This window comes from Vicugna pacos, chromosome 13, assembly GCF_048564905.1.
Source record: "Vicugna pacos chromosome 13, VicPac4, whole genome shotgun sequence".
Taxonomy (NCBI): Eukaryota; Metazoa; Chordata; class Mammalia; order Artiodactyla; family Camelidae; genus Vicugna; species Vicugna pacos.
Window position 1 is genome coordinate 48,942,430 of NC_132999.1, and position 14,234 is coordinate 48,956,663.

General features: G+C 44.1%; 1 protein-coding gene across 2 annotated transcripts in view; it reads right to left on the bottom strand.

The window, feature by feature from the left end:
• The window catches only part of ARID1A (AT-rich interaction domain 1A), a 66,747-nt gene that overhangs the window by 13,605 nt on the left and 38,908 nt on the right, over nt 1-14,234 (bottom strand). For both annotated transcript variants that reach the window (XM_006196825.3, XM_015240216.3), the window contains exons 5-9: nt 3,495-3,735; nt 3,144-3,233; nt 2,432-2,599; nt 1,418-1,730; nt 72-217 (exon numbers count right to left, since the gene is read on the bottom strand). In XM_006196825.3, coding sequence (XP_006196887.2) covers nt 72-217; nt 1,418-1,730; nt 2,432-2,599; nt 3,144-3,233; nt 3,495-3,735 — 958 coding nt within the window. The remainder of the gene's footprint in view (nt 1-71; nt 218-1,417; nt 1,731-2,431; nt 2,600-3,143; nt 3,234-3,494; nt 3,736-14,234) is intronic.

The window sequence follows — 14,234 nt, forward strand, 5'->3', positions numbered from 1 at the left end:
TGTCCAGTAGATATGTGACATGAAGATCACGCTGGAAGAAATCCCTAAGGTGAGCAATGACTAGGACTCACCTGCTGAATTGTTGGCCATGGTTCCACCCATGGGATATGGGGGTCCCTGAGGGTTGATCATGCCAGCCATACTATTAATCCCTTGTCCATAGGGAGGTCCAGTTCCCATTATGCCCCCTTGATTCATATTGGGGTAGCCTGGTGGCCTGAGGAAGAGAATGCAAAGTGTGAGAGAGAGTTGTGAGTTAGAGACACTGAGCTTTCAGATTTGGATTTGAGCTAAACAGGGTTGTGAGCCAAGATCACTGAGTTAGGCTCACAAGGAAAAAGTCTGTGGGTCTCAGAAACCATAACCACGCACCTAGCCTTTCTTTCTTTTTAAACTTTAATTTTTTTTTCTTAATGGACGCACTGGGGATTAAACCCAGGATATTCTCCTCTTCTACCTCCCACAAAAGGTTCTAAGAGGGTTCAAGCTCTCAAAAGGAAATCATGGCTCAATTTTAAAGGATATGTTCTTTGAAGACTGGAGCCCTGTGTCTCTTCAGTACCACCTCCCTTTAAGGCACCCTCGAAAGTCAAGCTGTGATTCCATTTAAGAGCCCTCTCTATGGCTAAAGGCCTAGATTAAAATGCTCAATTTTATCACTCTGTCATGTCATCCCAACTAAACTGGACCCCCCATAGCATACACCTGGAGGGGCTTTATATCCTTTCTTGATGGGCCTACTGCAAACTTTGCCCTTCCATCATTCTGAAGTACTACCAAACTCACCTCTTTATAGTCAATCACCCTACTCTACCTTGCTTCATCAACATTCCAGTAAAAGTTACTTTAAGAACTGAAGGCACCACCAATGGGGTGCACAGTCTTCAAAACAGTAGAATCACATTTACTGAAGTCAGTGGCCAAGGAAGAAGAGGTGAATCTTAAAGTCATTAAACCAAATCACAAGAGCCTTCTGCACTTTTGCACCAGAGTCAAATACACAGGACCACTCAGAACAGTAGGAGAAATGTCAAACCACAATCTCATCATTCTCTATTTCTTACACCGCAGATCCAAATCATGTGTACCATTAAAAATCCTTTTGGAAACCAAGAAACAGATTGCCAGAAGAAATGAAGAAACTCTGAAGACTTATTTTATATTAATCAAAATAATGTGTTTTATAAAGTTCTTTACATATGATATCTGGTCATGTGAAATTTGTTACCAATCTAAGAAGCCTACAAATCAGCATTTTTGTTTTTCACTGTAAGGAAAGCTAGTTTTCTAAAGAGCTCTCAACAAAATATCTACTTAACAAGATGACATGGTTTAGGTCCAGAAGTATCCCAATGACCTGAATGACTCTACAGTTTGTTTTCTTACACTGATAACCTCTTCACTTCCAAGGCCTTACCTGTTTTGGATAGAGTTGGCAGCAACATGCATGGCGACAGCAGTTTCTTGAGTTTTCCGGTTCATGCCCCCTGGTGGGGGACACATCCCTGACCCAACCTGAGGTGGCATATTGGCCATGTTGGGGCCATAAGGCCGGTTGCCCATGGAGGTGTGACTCATTCTTCCTGGAGGGAGTGTGCCATAAGGTGGGATGCCAGGCTGCCCATGCATCTGACCTCCAGCACCCATAGGATTCATGCTTCCAGCCATGCCTGCACTGGGGTAGTTAGCATTGGGCAAGGCATTATAGTTCGGCTGCCTAGGGTAGCCTCCTGGGTGGGGAAAGAGAGAAGATGCAGAGACTTGATTAGTGACTTACTAGCAACTGGCTAACTTAGCTCAATTCTAAAACTCTAAAGGTAATAATGGGAATGGTTTAATAATTAGTCTGGAATGAGACCAACTTCATGGTCTTTAAAAAACAAACAACTTCATGGTCCATGAAAAAAAAGTAAAGGGGGGGCCACAAACATATAAAGGCAGGTCTCCGTTGTCCCCTCATCTTACAGACAGCACAGCACAGGGCAAGGCTGGCTGGCAGGCAAGGCTGGGTTTGCTGCTATCCAGGCTCTTCAACTCCCAGAATTCTTTCCTTTCTACACATTCATCTCCCATGATCTGTGTTAAGACACTCAGTTTTAGATCCACCTACAGCTCATTTTGAGCAAAGATTTATTCTGTTAGGACTAATTTACTAAAAAAAAAAAAAAAGTAATAACTAGTAATTACCATTTATTAAGTGCCCATGCTCAGTCTTGGCCTAAATACCTTATCTCCATTTTACAGATGAAACAGAGGCTCAGGAACATTCAAGGACTTTCCCATGGTGGCCGCCCTGCCTCATTTTAGGGCCTGACCTTGGTCAATTTAAGGCAAAGGACAGTCCTATTCTTATAACCCAGATAGCAACACATCAAACAGAACTCTTTTCTCATCTCACCTCCATGTACTCCTACCTGGGTAGTATACTCACCCTGTGGGCCGTACTGACTCCCCTGGGGACCATAGCTCCCCATGGAGTTCTGCTGGTAGGAGCCCATGCCTGCGTGCATCTGTCCTCCAGAAGGCTGACGTGGAGATAAGGCTGAGCCAGGCTGTGGGGAACTGTACTGGGGCATCTGGGGGTTCCTCTGCATGTAACCTATTTATGGATAGTGTCCATAGGGTTATTACCTTTGTACAATGGGAACAAATGCTCTCCTTTATCCTAGGACTTTACTATCTACATTTTCTTTAGCAGATACTTGCATAAAGTCTCCATCTTATCTGCTATACAATTACGTGCCATTTTAGGCACCCCCAAAAATGACACAGCCATTAACAAGGGCATGTCAACTGTTTCTACAAAATAGAGGTTTGAAGAACAAATAGTAATGACAAAAAAAAAAAAAAAGTAGGATTTAACGGGTAAAGATTTAATGCTGAGTATTCAGTATTTGTTGACCAAAATTAGGCATAATGTAGCAGGGAATTCATCAAAACACAAGAACAACAAAGAATGACTGTGAGGGAACATCATTCTGGAGCTACCAACATGGCCAAGCCCATTCTAACTTCATAATCTGTTGCTGAGATTGTCCTCTAAGTTTCATGGTCATACAGTTCTCCAAAAGCTGTTACACAGATAATCACAGTCAAAGGTCTGTCTTTGCCCTCCACCCCTCCCTTGAAGCCCAGGCTCTCACCTCGATCTTGGGCAATGCTTGATTGGTTCATAGAAGGATGCATGATGCTGTCTGACTGGCCACTGGGAGGCCGAGGTGGCATCTGGTTGCCTGCTCCAGACAGAGAAAGAAGTAAGCCGATCTTGGCTAAGCCTGGAAATTTTAGCTAGAAGGTCAAGCAAGAACTGGAAACAGCTCCTGGGAAGGCCAAGCACCTCCCGGTATTACACAGAGGCATCCAGCCAAAGGGCTCCCATCTCCCTTCTTCAAATGCTGAAGGGAAACTCTCTGCCAGTGGAAGGTTAGGGCTCTTTGATATTGCTGGGGGCCAGTCCCTTTTCTCCCTCCCCAAAGCCCTGTACTGGAGAGTACCTGGCACTGCAGCAGGCGAGAGTGGTCCTGAGCGAGACTGAGCAACACTGGCAGGAGAGCCAACAGGCGACGGGGAGGGGCCTCGAATGCCAGGCAGGTGAGGGGAGGTATGGGGAGAGAAAGGAGACTGAGCTGGATTACTCTGCTCCCCTTGGCTGCTGGAAATCCCTGATGTGCTCACTCCAGGGCTCAGAGCTCCTTCTGTCCCCATGGGGAGATCGTCTATTGAACCAGACAGATCCTGGAACAGACACACAAGGACATGGATTAGCAATATTAGGCAGAAAGACTCTTCTTTCAATGACCCTACTATATGATTAGCATTTTCCTTAAACAACCAAAACTAAACAAACTGCACACATTATGTAGTCATGATACTATAGTTTATATACGGCAAACTCTATTACAGGGCCAGAGAGAAAATATTTTAGACTCTGTAGGCCATACAGTCTTTGTCAAAACCAGTCAATCTGCCTTCATAGCACAAAAGCAGTCACAGGCAAAACATAAACAAATGGATGTGACTGTGCGCTAATAAAACTTTATTTATAAAAACACGTAACTAGCCCACAAGCTGTAGTTTGCCAATCCCTGGTCTATCCACCAGAAGCAGATCTAGTACTTTTATCTTCTTTCCCAGCCCCAACTTCTATAGTGGTAAGAGAGCAGCTCTTTCAGTGAGCCTTTAAATTCTTTTCCAATGGGGAAACTAAACAAAACACTGCCAGGATGGCACCAGAAGCTACAAGAAAATGTTAACAAGCCTGGGCAGTGTTCACAGATCCCCTCTCTGTCAGATTATTATAACCTACATTTACCAAGGATTTACTCCAAGTTACCATACTTTAAAACATAAGGGGTAGGAGGTAAGAAAGGGATGTATTACACAGCCAATTCCTTAACAGCCAAGAAGGTCTGGGACTATATTCCTAACACCTGGCCAACAACCAGGACGAACAAATGTTTACCAACTGAACAAAACCCAGTTTTTTCCCTAGTTTTAGATTTTTCAAAGAGAACTTATTGTTTATTTGGGGGTTGTGCTTGTCTTGAATTAATCAGTAGAGTCCTCTCTAGGCCAGTAAGCACCAAGATTAGCAATCAGGAGCTCAATATGAAAAATATTCACCCCAGGAAATGTACCTCCAGACCTTGCCCCAAGTTCATTCTCCAGCAATACCACTGGCTCAACTCCACACAGTAATGTAAGGCTGGGAACTAGATGTACCCAAGAAAGGATGAAAGCTTTGGGTACAGACTCAGATCTGGGAAAACCCTAATACTCAAATAGTTAAGAAGAATTCTCTTAAAGAGATGTATCTGAAGAGGAAGGAAATCCAAAACAGATTTGAGTCTATTCCTATTCTCACAAGAAGTTCATCTTAGAAAGATTAGTTTGAGATGATTCTAATCCTGGAGTCTGACAATAACATTGGAGATCAGAGAACACCTTTAAGGCCCTCCGGTAAGTATCCAGGTTGGTTGGACTTTTTGCAAATCAGTTGATTACTTCACTAGGCTGGGAGCATTTCTGCTGAGTTCTAGAGGAACAAAGCATGCCTTGAGGGCAAGGCAGGTACGTAGGTGCGCATTTGTGCCTGTGTCCAGCTCTCAATGTTAGTTGAGAAACCAGGAAATGTTATTGCTTTCCTGTAAGAAGCAGACCCAGTACACCATAGAATGCTTTAAAAATGCAATTAGAATTAGTTCTAGCATGGAAGAGAACTCAAGAAGCCCTCCGCTAGGTAACACCAAAGAGCCTCTTTCCTCTCAAAGGGATAAAGTACCTGGATCTAAAAAGAGCCCTAGGTTCATCCCAAGAGAGGAGGATTCCTTCTGCACTTTGAGGGCTAAGCTATACTTGGGACACTTGGCTTCTGAACCAAGGAGAGTAAACTCAGAGGCAGCAAGATGACAAGAGGAGCCAATTGTGTAGGTCAGAAAAGGCCTTTAAAAGCAACTTGTTACACCCTGGTCTGTAACAGAAACCACAGCCCAGTTCTGTTTTAGGGACCAGTAGCTACCCTCAACATCCCTCCCTATAGTCTCCACTCTTTATCAGACCACCAGCTTCTGGTAACAAGAGTTACTTGCTTAAAGGAAAAAGAAACCAACATATTTTGGAACAGAACAGGAATCAACGGTCCATCCAGAAGACAAGAACTCTTTAAATGGCCTTGAAAAATTAAATGTTTTAAACATTTTTGTCTTTAATTAAGGAAGTAAAACAAACATTCTCATAAACATTGATGGGTAAAATCAAAGTCCCCCTTTGCTCTCTTGCTGCTGCCTTCAATAGAGGAACCCCTGTTCCCTTTGGTGTATATCCTTGGATACCTTCTGACAAACTGAGGAGGGGGGAAAAAAAGAGGATGTTCAACATCACTAATCATCAGGGAAATGCAATTCAAAACCACAATGAGTCTCACGTCTGTTAGGATGGCTATTATCAAAAAGATGAGAACAAACAAGTATTGGCAAGGATGTGGCAAAAAGGGAACCCTCGTGCACTGTTAGTGGGAATATAAACTGGTGCAGTCACGATAGGAAACAGTATTGAGGCTCCTCAAAAAAATAAAAAATAGTACTACCAAATGATCCAGTAATTCTACTTCTGGGTATTTATCGGAAGAAAATGAGAACACTAACTTGAAAAGATACACACACACAGCCAGGTTCACTGCAGCACTATTTAGAATAGCCAAGAGATGAAAATAACCTAAGTGTCCACTGACAGATGACTGGATAAAGAAAATGTGATGCACATGCACGTGCACACAGGAATATTACTCAGTCATTAAAAAAAAGGAATGAAATCTTCCCATCTGCAACAACATGGATGGACCTTGAGGGCATTATGCTAAGTGAAATAAGTCAGACAGAGAAAGGCAATTACCATACGATCTCACTTACATGTGGAACCCAAAACAAAACAAAAACCAAGCTCACAAAGAACAGACTGGTTGTTGTCAGGGGTGGGGGTGGGAGAAATGAGTGAAGGGAGTCAAAAGGTATAAACTTCCACCTATAAAATAAGCAAGCCATGGGGATGTAATGTACAGCATGGCAACTAAAATTAATAACACTGTATTGCATATTAGAGATCTTTAAAAAAAGTTCTCATCATTAGAAAAAATTCTTTAACTACGTAGGTGACGGATGTTAGCTAGACTTACTGTGGTACTCATTTTGCAGTATATACAAATACTGAATCATTATGTTATACACCCAAAAGTTATATAATGTTACTATGTCAATTATACCTCAGTTAAGAGAAAGAAAGAAAGAAAGAAAGAAAGAAAGAAAGAAAGAAAGAAAGAAAGAAAGAAAGAAAGAAAGAAAGAAAGAAAGAAAAGGAAGGAAAGGAAGAAAGAAGAAAGAGGGGGGGAACCCCACCAACCACTGTTATAGGATCAGGGCAGGGCCTGCAGATGCTCCTTCAGCCACACTTTTGTTAAAAACCAGGCTCTCCATTAAGTCCACAAGTGAATGTCCTAGTCTAGCTGAGTAATCCCAGGAGCCTGAAGTAAACACTGTCAGCCCCTGGGGCTGGACTCTCAGGGACCTAGAAGCACCTGTGGTGACAACATGGTAGCTTCCTTCACAGAGGCACCCTGAGGAGGACTGTCAGTTTTGGTAAAGTGCCCTGAGCTCCTTGGAGAAAAAATGTTAAATAAACCACTGTCAACAGCAGCCCCATGTGGGGTGGGATGCCTGGGCACAGAAAAATAGTGAGAAAGGAATCAGCATTAATCTTCTTTCTCTCATTTGGTTGGTTTGAGGCCAGTCACTCAAACTATCATTTTTATCAGATGGCAACTAGTCAGCATGGGGGGGAGTTGATTTATAAAAATTCAAAAACCAGAATGTTAGCATAGGAAAGGACAAGTCATTTACATTCATACTAACAATAACTATCATCTGAGTACCTGCTGAGCACTTTAAGGAGTTGCTTATTTTGATACAACTCTTGGAAGTAGGTACTACTACCACCGACATGCTAAACAGAGGCAAGCTGATGCTCAGAAAGACTGGGCTACATGCCCAGGCCATCCAGCAAATAAGTGGCAGAAACTAGACTTTGAACCCAGATCTCTGTAAAGCCAGTGTTCTTTCTCTTTCCATTATGCTGTGATACTATATAGACTAAGGAAAAAGCATCACACCCTTGAGTTAGGAGACCAATGCCCAGCTCTTGATTCTCATCAGCTGTGACCTTGAGCAAGCTATCAACAAGTTGGGTTTCAGCTTTCTCACTTATACAATGAGAGGACTGGACAAATCTGAATTTGTGACATCCCTGGGGCATTTGCATGAAAGTCTGCTGGTACCATATGGTCAGGGCCACATGGAAAACCCAATACCAGCAGCAATAGCCTGGAATGAGAGAGATGACAACATACAGCAGTATAAGATGTAAGACATACCCATCAGTCCCAGTGGTTAATCACAGTAAATGTTTTTATTGGGAAATGGGAATGGTAAGGGCAGAAGACTCCAAAAGAGGTCTGATCCCCTCTATCTACATCAACAGATACTTCTCTGAACTCCATGTCCTTTTATTGCACAGGACACACCTCTGCTTTCTACCCTACAAAAAGCCAGTTTTTCAGGTCTTTTGTTCCACAAAAAGCCGGATGTCTGACTGTTGAGTCAGACTTCAATGTGCCTAACGAGTTCGGCTGTCCACAACACATTTATCACACACAGTTCAATCAATCCAAGCCCCCATTCTCTCTCCCTGGTAAGGCTACCCTTAGATTTCAGGATTCAGGTTCTCGGTTCTCCTAAAAGGGTCCACCTAACAGGTGCCTTCTAGGAGTGCTGCTGAAACAACTGTAGCAATGCCCTGTAAGTGGAAAGATCTCTTTTTCCGGGTTTGCTTTCCTCCAAGCATTATCCTGCTGAAAGATGGGAGGTGAGATCAGACCACTCAGTGCCCTGCCAGTTCCAAGGAAGCAGCAGGGCCAGGGAGAATTTCCTCACGTGTTTTCAACGTGTTTCATGCATTTTATTGCTCATCTACCATGCAGATCAAAAGCACTGGAGCAGGTCCAACTCTTTCACACAGAATCTCACACTCCAGGCTGGCTACAGCCCCAAGAGCCTTCGTTTCTTCACTTGAAATACTGCCCAATGTTATTTTGGGATGTGACCTGATAGAGGAAGCCCACAGGGACTCCATGACGATAACTGTTCCAGCTGTGATTGGTTGCCCAGCCCCAGCTAGTGCCAGCATGGGTTTGTCAGGCTCTGCTGACAAACAGAACTCAGCAGCTAACACCTTCTCTTCACACCACAACAAAACCATGCCCGAAATCACACAGTCCATACCTCATTGTGGGTGTGTGTGTGGCAAGCGGGAAGGGGGGATTTGCTAGCGCTCTCACAGGAAGGGCTGCAAGTTCTAACATGAATTGGCTGCCTGATGAAGTACATTTTCAAGCAGGAAGATACCAGATCAAGGTTAAAGAAGGAGGGTTAAACAATCTCCCAACAGAGACCCAGAAGGATGACATCAGCTCGTTTTGCTGAGTAGTTTAAATAACAAGTCCAAAGAACGGGCTAATGGCAACGCTCAGATTCAGGGTTTTCTCATCAATTTGGCTGAATCCTTAAAAAATGGAGTTTTTGTTAACCCCGAGAGAGTTCCCATATTCTTGCAGTTGTGAAGAGCTTTTGCCAAGTTGCGCTGACTACTGGCAGGGAAACCATTCACCCCAGGTAAATCCTACACACGTGCTTGTAGTAAACGTGCGTGTGTGCGCACATGTGTGAACCTCGCGACTCAGCCATATTCACTTAAATGATGAGCCTTGGATGAAAAAAGTCCAGATGCACAGCCTGAAATGACCAAATTTGCAGTAGCAATTTGTCAGGTGTTTCTCCCCTAGTCTAACCTAACAGATCCATGGCCATAGCAGGAGGCTGCTCTCAGGCTGGAGAATGGGAGGAAATCCTGAAGAACACAGAAGAGAATGGGAAACTTAACCTTTGAAGAAAGGCAGATGATAGGAAAGGAGGTAACAGTTTTGACAAACTTCAAGGAAAGAAGAAAAAGACGATTACTTAGGAACTAATTAAGGCAGTAAGTTTTGGGGAGACCTGGTTTTTCATAAAGCTTTCTTTAAGCAACATATTTGTCAAGGGTCAGGAAAGGAAGAGTCTACCTCTATCAAACAATTAATATTCAGTACAATATTTCTCTCTTCTCTCCTCAGTCTTTGCTAAATGGAAGGATGGGTGATCTGACCCACCCAGACTAGTAGGGACTGCAGAGTTACAGAACTGCTGCACTGCTGTTTCAGTGAGCAGTCTCAGTCCAACAGATTAAATGCCACCCTCCCTTGAGAGTAGGCTAGCTGGTGCTGGCTGGAACGCCAAGAACGAATCAACACATACAACAGGCTGCCTCTGACTTCCAAGTCAGGGTTTTAGCAGGTGGCAAGGAAGGGGACAGAAAAGATGCAGAGGCTGGCACTATCCTTTCAGCTTAGGACCACACACATCCCTGCCTGAACTATACTCACCATTTGGAATAGCAGAAACTGCTCTGGGAAAAAGCTCTGAGAACTCTGTATCTTAACAACCCCTTCCACCCGCAAGTTTCCCAAAACTCCTCACCAAACTCCCTCTTCTCTTTTTCTACAAGCAATTATTCTGGGGATAATGAATCATTTCTTCTTGGTATCTTCTGGCTGCCTGTGGGCAATGAACAGTAGAGAAAGATCAGACTCTTCTTGTCTCCAGAATACTTTTTTCAGGGGCTCACCTCCAAGAAGAATCCACTACACATAAACATCAGAACTCATAAAACCCTAGGAGACCAAATCTCCAAATTCAGAGGATGTTGGAAAGAGGAAAAAAGCATACCTTTGTGTTTCCCTCTATAAAGGAAGAAGAACTGACACAAATATGAGACTATGATGCGTTCAACCCTAAGGTACACGGCTATCTCACGTTTCATCCTCACAATCATCTTCTAAGGTACGTATCATCCCCATTTTAACAAAGTAGCAAGCTCAGAAGTTTCTGATTTAACCAAGGACAGGAAGCTATTAAACAAAAAACTGGGATTTAAACCTATATCCCTCTGATTCCAAAGTCTGCACTCTTTCCACCATAAGGTGGAAGTTTGCCACTATCAAAGGCTAGGCTCCATGCTCCAAACAAAGTCAGGCAACAACCTGTCTCCAGATATGCTCGGTAATTAGCCACATGACTCTAAGAGGCTAACCTCACTAGGCATCACTTAGTTCTTCTGTAGAAGACTAAAACTAGATAATCCAACTCTATAGGTCTACAGTACTATATCGTCCCCTCTATCCTACCCACTCTTCCTATAAATTTCTTCCTTTCTAAACCTTCTTTAATGGTTATTTCAAGTCAGTCCTTTTATCTGTAACTCTTAATTTAAACCTACATTTTCTACACTAAAGGGAATAGTACTTTCCCTCACCTCTGGGTCCTTAGAAGGGTACTTGAAGTATGGGGGGAGGAGGGAGGAGAGAGTGACCTAGCGTTTGGGGAGACTAACAGGAAGTTAAGTACCATGAAGGTAGGTGCCTGATCTCTGCTGGTATTCATGTGCCCTAATCTTATGATCAAGCACTAGGGTGTGGCCCAGAGAGAGAAGGCAAAACATCCCTGGCCTCTAGGTGGCCTCATCTTGGATAATTTCTAACCCTCATACTTTCCTCCTCACCCAGCCTGCAGCCACCCTTCCAAACTGCGGGACAATTGGGTCTTGTTTATGAGCCCCATTCCCCAAACTACAATGTGGGAGAGCTCCTTTCCTGAGGGCATGAGCCAAGCAAGCTTCAACCCCCTGCCCACAGCCGTGCTCCAACAATGGGGCAACAGAGGTTTCCTCTAACAAACACAGCAGAGTGGCACAGTTCCCAGCCATCAAAGAGAACTGGGTAGGAAGACCAATTGTCTGAAGTTACACTACAGGTGTAGCAACTATAGACAAAAATCATTCTTCCCCTTGGGAACGTCAAAGATGAGAACAGCTTTGTAGGGGCAAAGCCTCCACAATCACAGTAAAATTCCTGACCCCTCACCCACATCCTATAGGCAGGGCACTGAGTCCCTTCAAGATCCTCTAGACCCAGTGTTTCAGGACTGATGGCACTGTGCTGAATCTGCCTTTTTCCCCACTAGCCTGTGGGGCTATATTCTCCAATGTTATCAGTGACCAGAAAAATGCCAGGCACACAAATGACAAAATGATTGCTAAATATTACCCTAAATCATCTTCTTTAGATCCAATCTCTATTAGTCTCTCTCTTTCCTTTAATAGTCATTCCTCAACCCTAACCTTGTACCTCAATTCTAGACCTCCGTAGTGAGGGAGGGACTCTTGGGTGTCGGCATTAAGAGAACTGACTCTCCTGTCTAAAACTGCAAAGTACAACTCTGAAAGGGCCTTGGCGACTTCGGTAAGAGCTCTTGACAGAACTGCAGTGCAGGAAAGGAACGCCTGGAAAGGAGGCTGTCAGGAGGCGGGGCTCTGTGTCACTGGAGAAATTTCAATCTAATTACAAAAATACAAGAACCTGCTGTTCTAATCCACCTCAGCAAAATCTCTTGAGGTAAGTCTGACCCTTTGGGTGGAAGCTGAGGGAGCTGCTGAGGTGAAAAGGTGGGGGAGAATAAAGGCTGCTGGGCTGCCTGCATTCCTGCAGTGGGCGCCCCTGCAAACAGCAGCTCGGCCACTGCAGCAGCCATTGATTTTCCAGGGGTCGATATTCCGCTCCCACAGATCTGCTCGGCTAGAGGTTTAATCACATTGAGTGCTTCTGCTCAACGTCTCCCTTGCACTTCCCCCTCCCCAAACCAATAAAACAAACACCAAACACAATGATAGTTGGCAACAGATAGACGGTGCTCCCTACAGCTGGCCCCCACCCCCAGGAAAATTCTAAGTACCAGCTCAAGGGAACCGAAGCTGGCCAACGGGCAACCCACAAGAAGCTGCAAGAGCAGACCTACAGGCCCCAGAGAACCTTTCAGTCCATTGCCCAACACTCCTACAGAGACTTTGCAAGTAACTCAGATGTTTTACATTAAAAGAATCCAGGTTCCCAACTTGTGTGTGGGGGGGGAACAGATCCCAGAACTCCCAGAAGGCACTGAACAGTTGAGACTTCGCTTTCCAGTCTGTCACAGACCCCAAAAGGTATATGTAATACCCACGTTATCCACCTGACCAGCCTTTCGACACAAACCCCTTCCCTGCAAAGGTTTCTCACTTTGGTCAGAAGAGGATGCCTTATCTAGTCAGAAACTACCTCTCGGCCAAAAAGTGTACAGCGTTCTAAGGGTCACTAGCTAACAGACTCAAATCTGAAAAAAATGAAACTAGGTCAGAGCTCGGTCTGAGTTAGAGCAGTCAAGAGCAGTGCATATTTATGGAATAGGGCTGTTCTAATCCCAGCAGGAAAGGAGCACTGTAAAGCTAGAGAAGGCAAAGAAGTTAGGAACTCCCTACTTTCTCCAAGTTATGCATTGCGTATTAGGAAGACCAACCAAACAAGACCTTGTTCCATTATGATCATCATCTTGGATCCTAGAACTTGAGCAAGGAGAAAAGGAAAAGGAGGAGAGGAAAGGAACACAGAGAAAACAGCAGAATTCTAGGTCTGAGAAGTATAAGGGGAAGGGGTACTGCCTTAGGCTTCCACCTCACCTGGCTGCTCCTCAGAATTACAGCAACCAGAAAGTAAGGAGGACGTAATGTGCACAAGTAGGGGAAGTAAAGTTGGCATGGTGCTAAACACAGAGTAGACCAAGGTCTAGGGGGCTGGATGGCCTCCCTGGTTTCATATTTAAAGCCCTAAATTTATATTCACCAGTAGTCTTCCCTACCACGACCTATGGGTCTAGATAAAATCCAAAGATTTAGGGGGAGGGGTGGAACAAAGAAATCTGAGAGTGAGAAATGGATAGAATCTTAAATCAGAAAAGACAGCCATCAACCTCAAAGGCCTTTAAAACCAAAAACACAACTCAGTACTTAGGGAAAGACATAGTCAAGTTCTAAAAGTAGAAGACGAAGAGGGAAAACAAATATTCTTGGTAACAGTTCCTCTGAATACTGATCCCTTTTATCTGGAACTTAGTTTCTCTCCTACCTCCCCCCAAGTATCAGGAAATTACCTTCACTCATCTCAGTAAACCACATTCAATATTCCTCCCACATCAAAGTTGGCTTTAAGGGACAGATTTGCTCTCAACTTAAGCCTTCGATCCCCTAGTTTCCACCTTCAACAAGGCATGGCTTCTTAGCTTCCTTGGGAAAGATCAAATGGGAAGCAAGCTAACAACTTGGAGGTGAGCTCCGCCTCACTGCAATCAGACATTATGTCACAATACCAGCCAGTTCCATGCTGACACTAGGTGGGGAGGATGGAATAGGTTCAGGCCTCAGAAATAGATGGAACAAGAGATCAAGCACTGGCCCCTAAAGGGATAGCACTAGATCACATACCAGTTTCATCACAGCTTTCAGGTAGAACACCAAATACTTTAGAAAAATGAGAAAAGGACAATAGAGCTAATTCCATGCTTGATTTATCAGGTATGTTAAGATAGCTCTACACTTAGGGGCCCTCCCCTCTGAACCAAGTTTGGATCAAAATCCTCACTCTGGTGTGCAGGTGGGGGGGGGGCTAGTTGTTTCTGTAAGGATAGCATTTCTAGGAGAACTTGGTTCGTACCTTGTTCAAAAAGCCC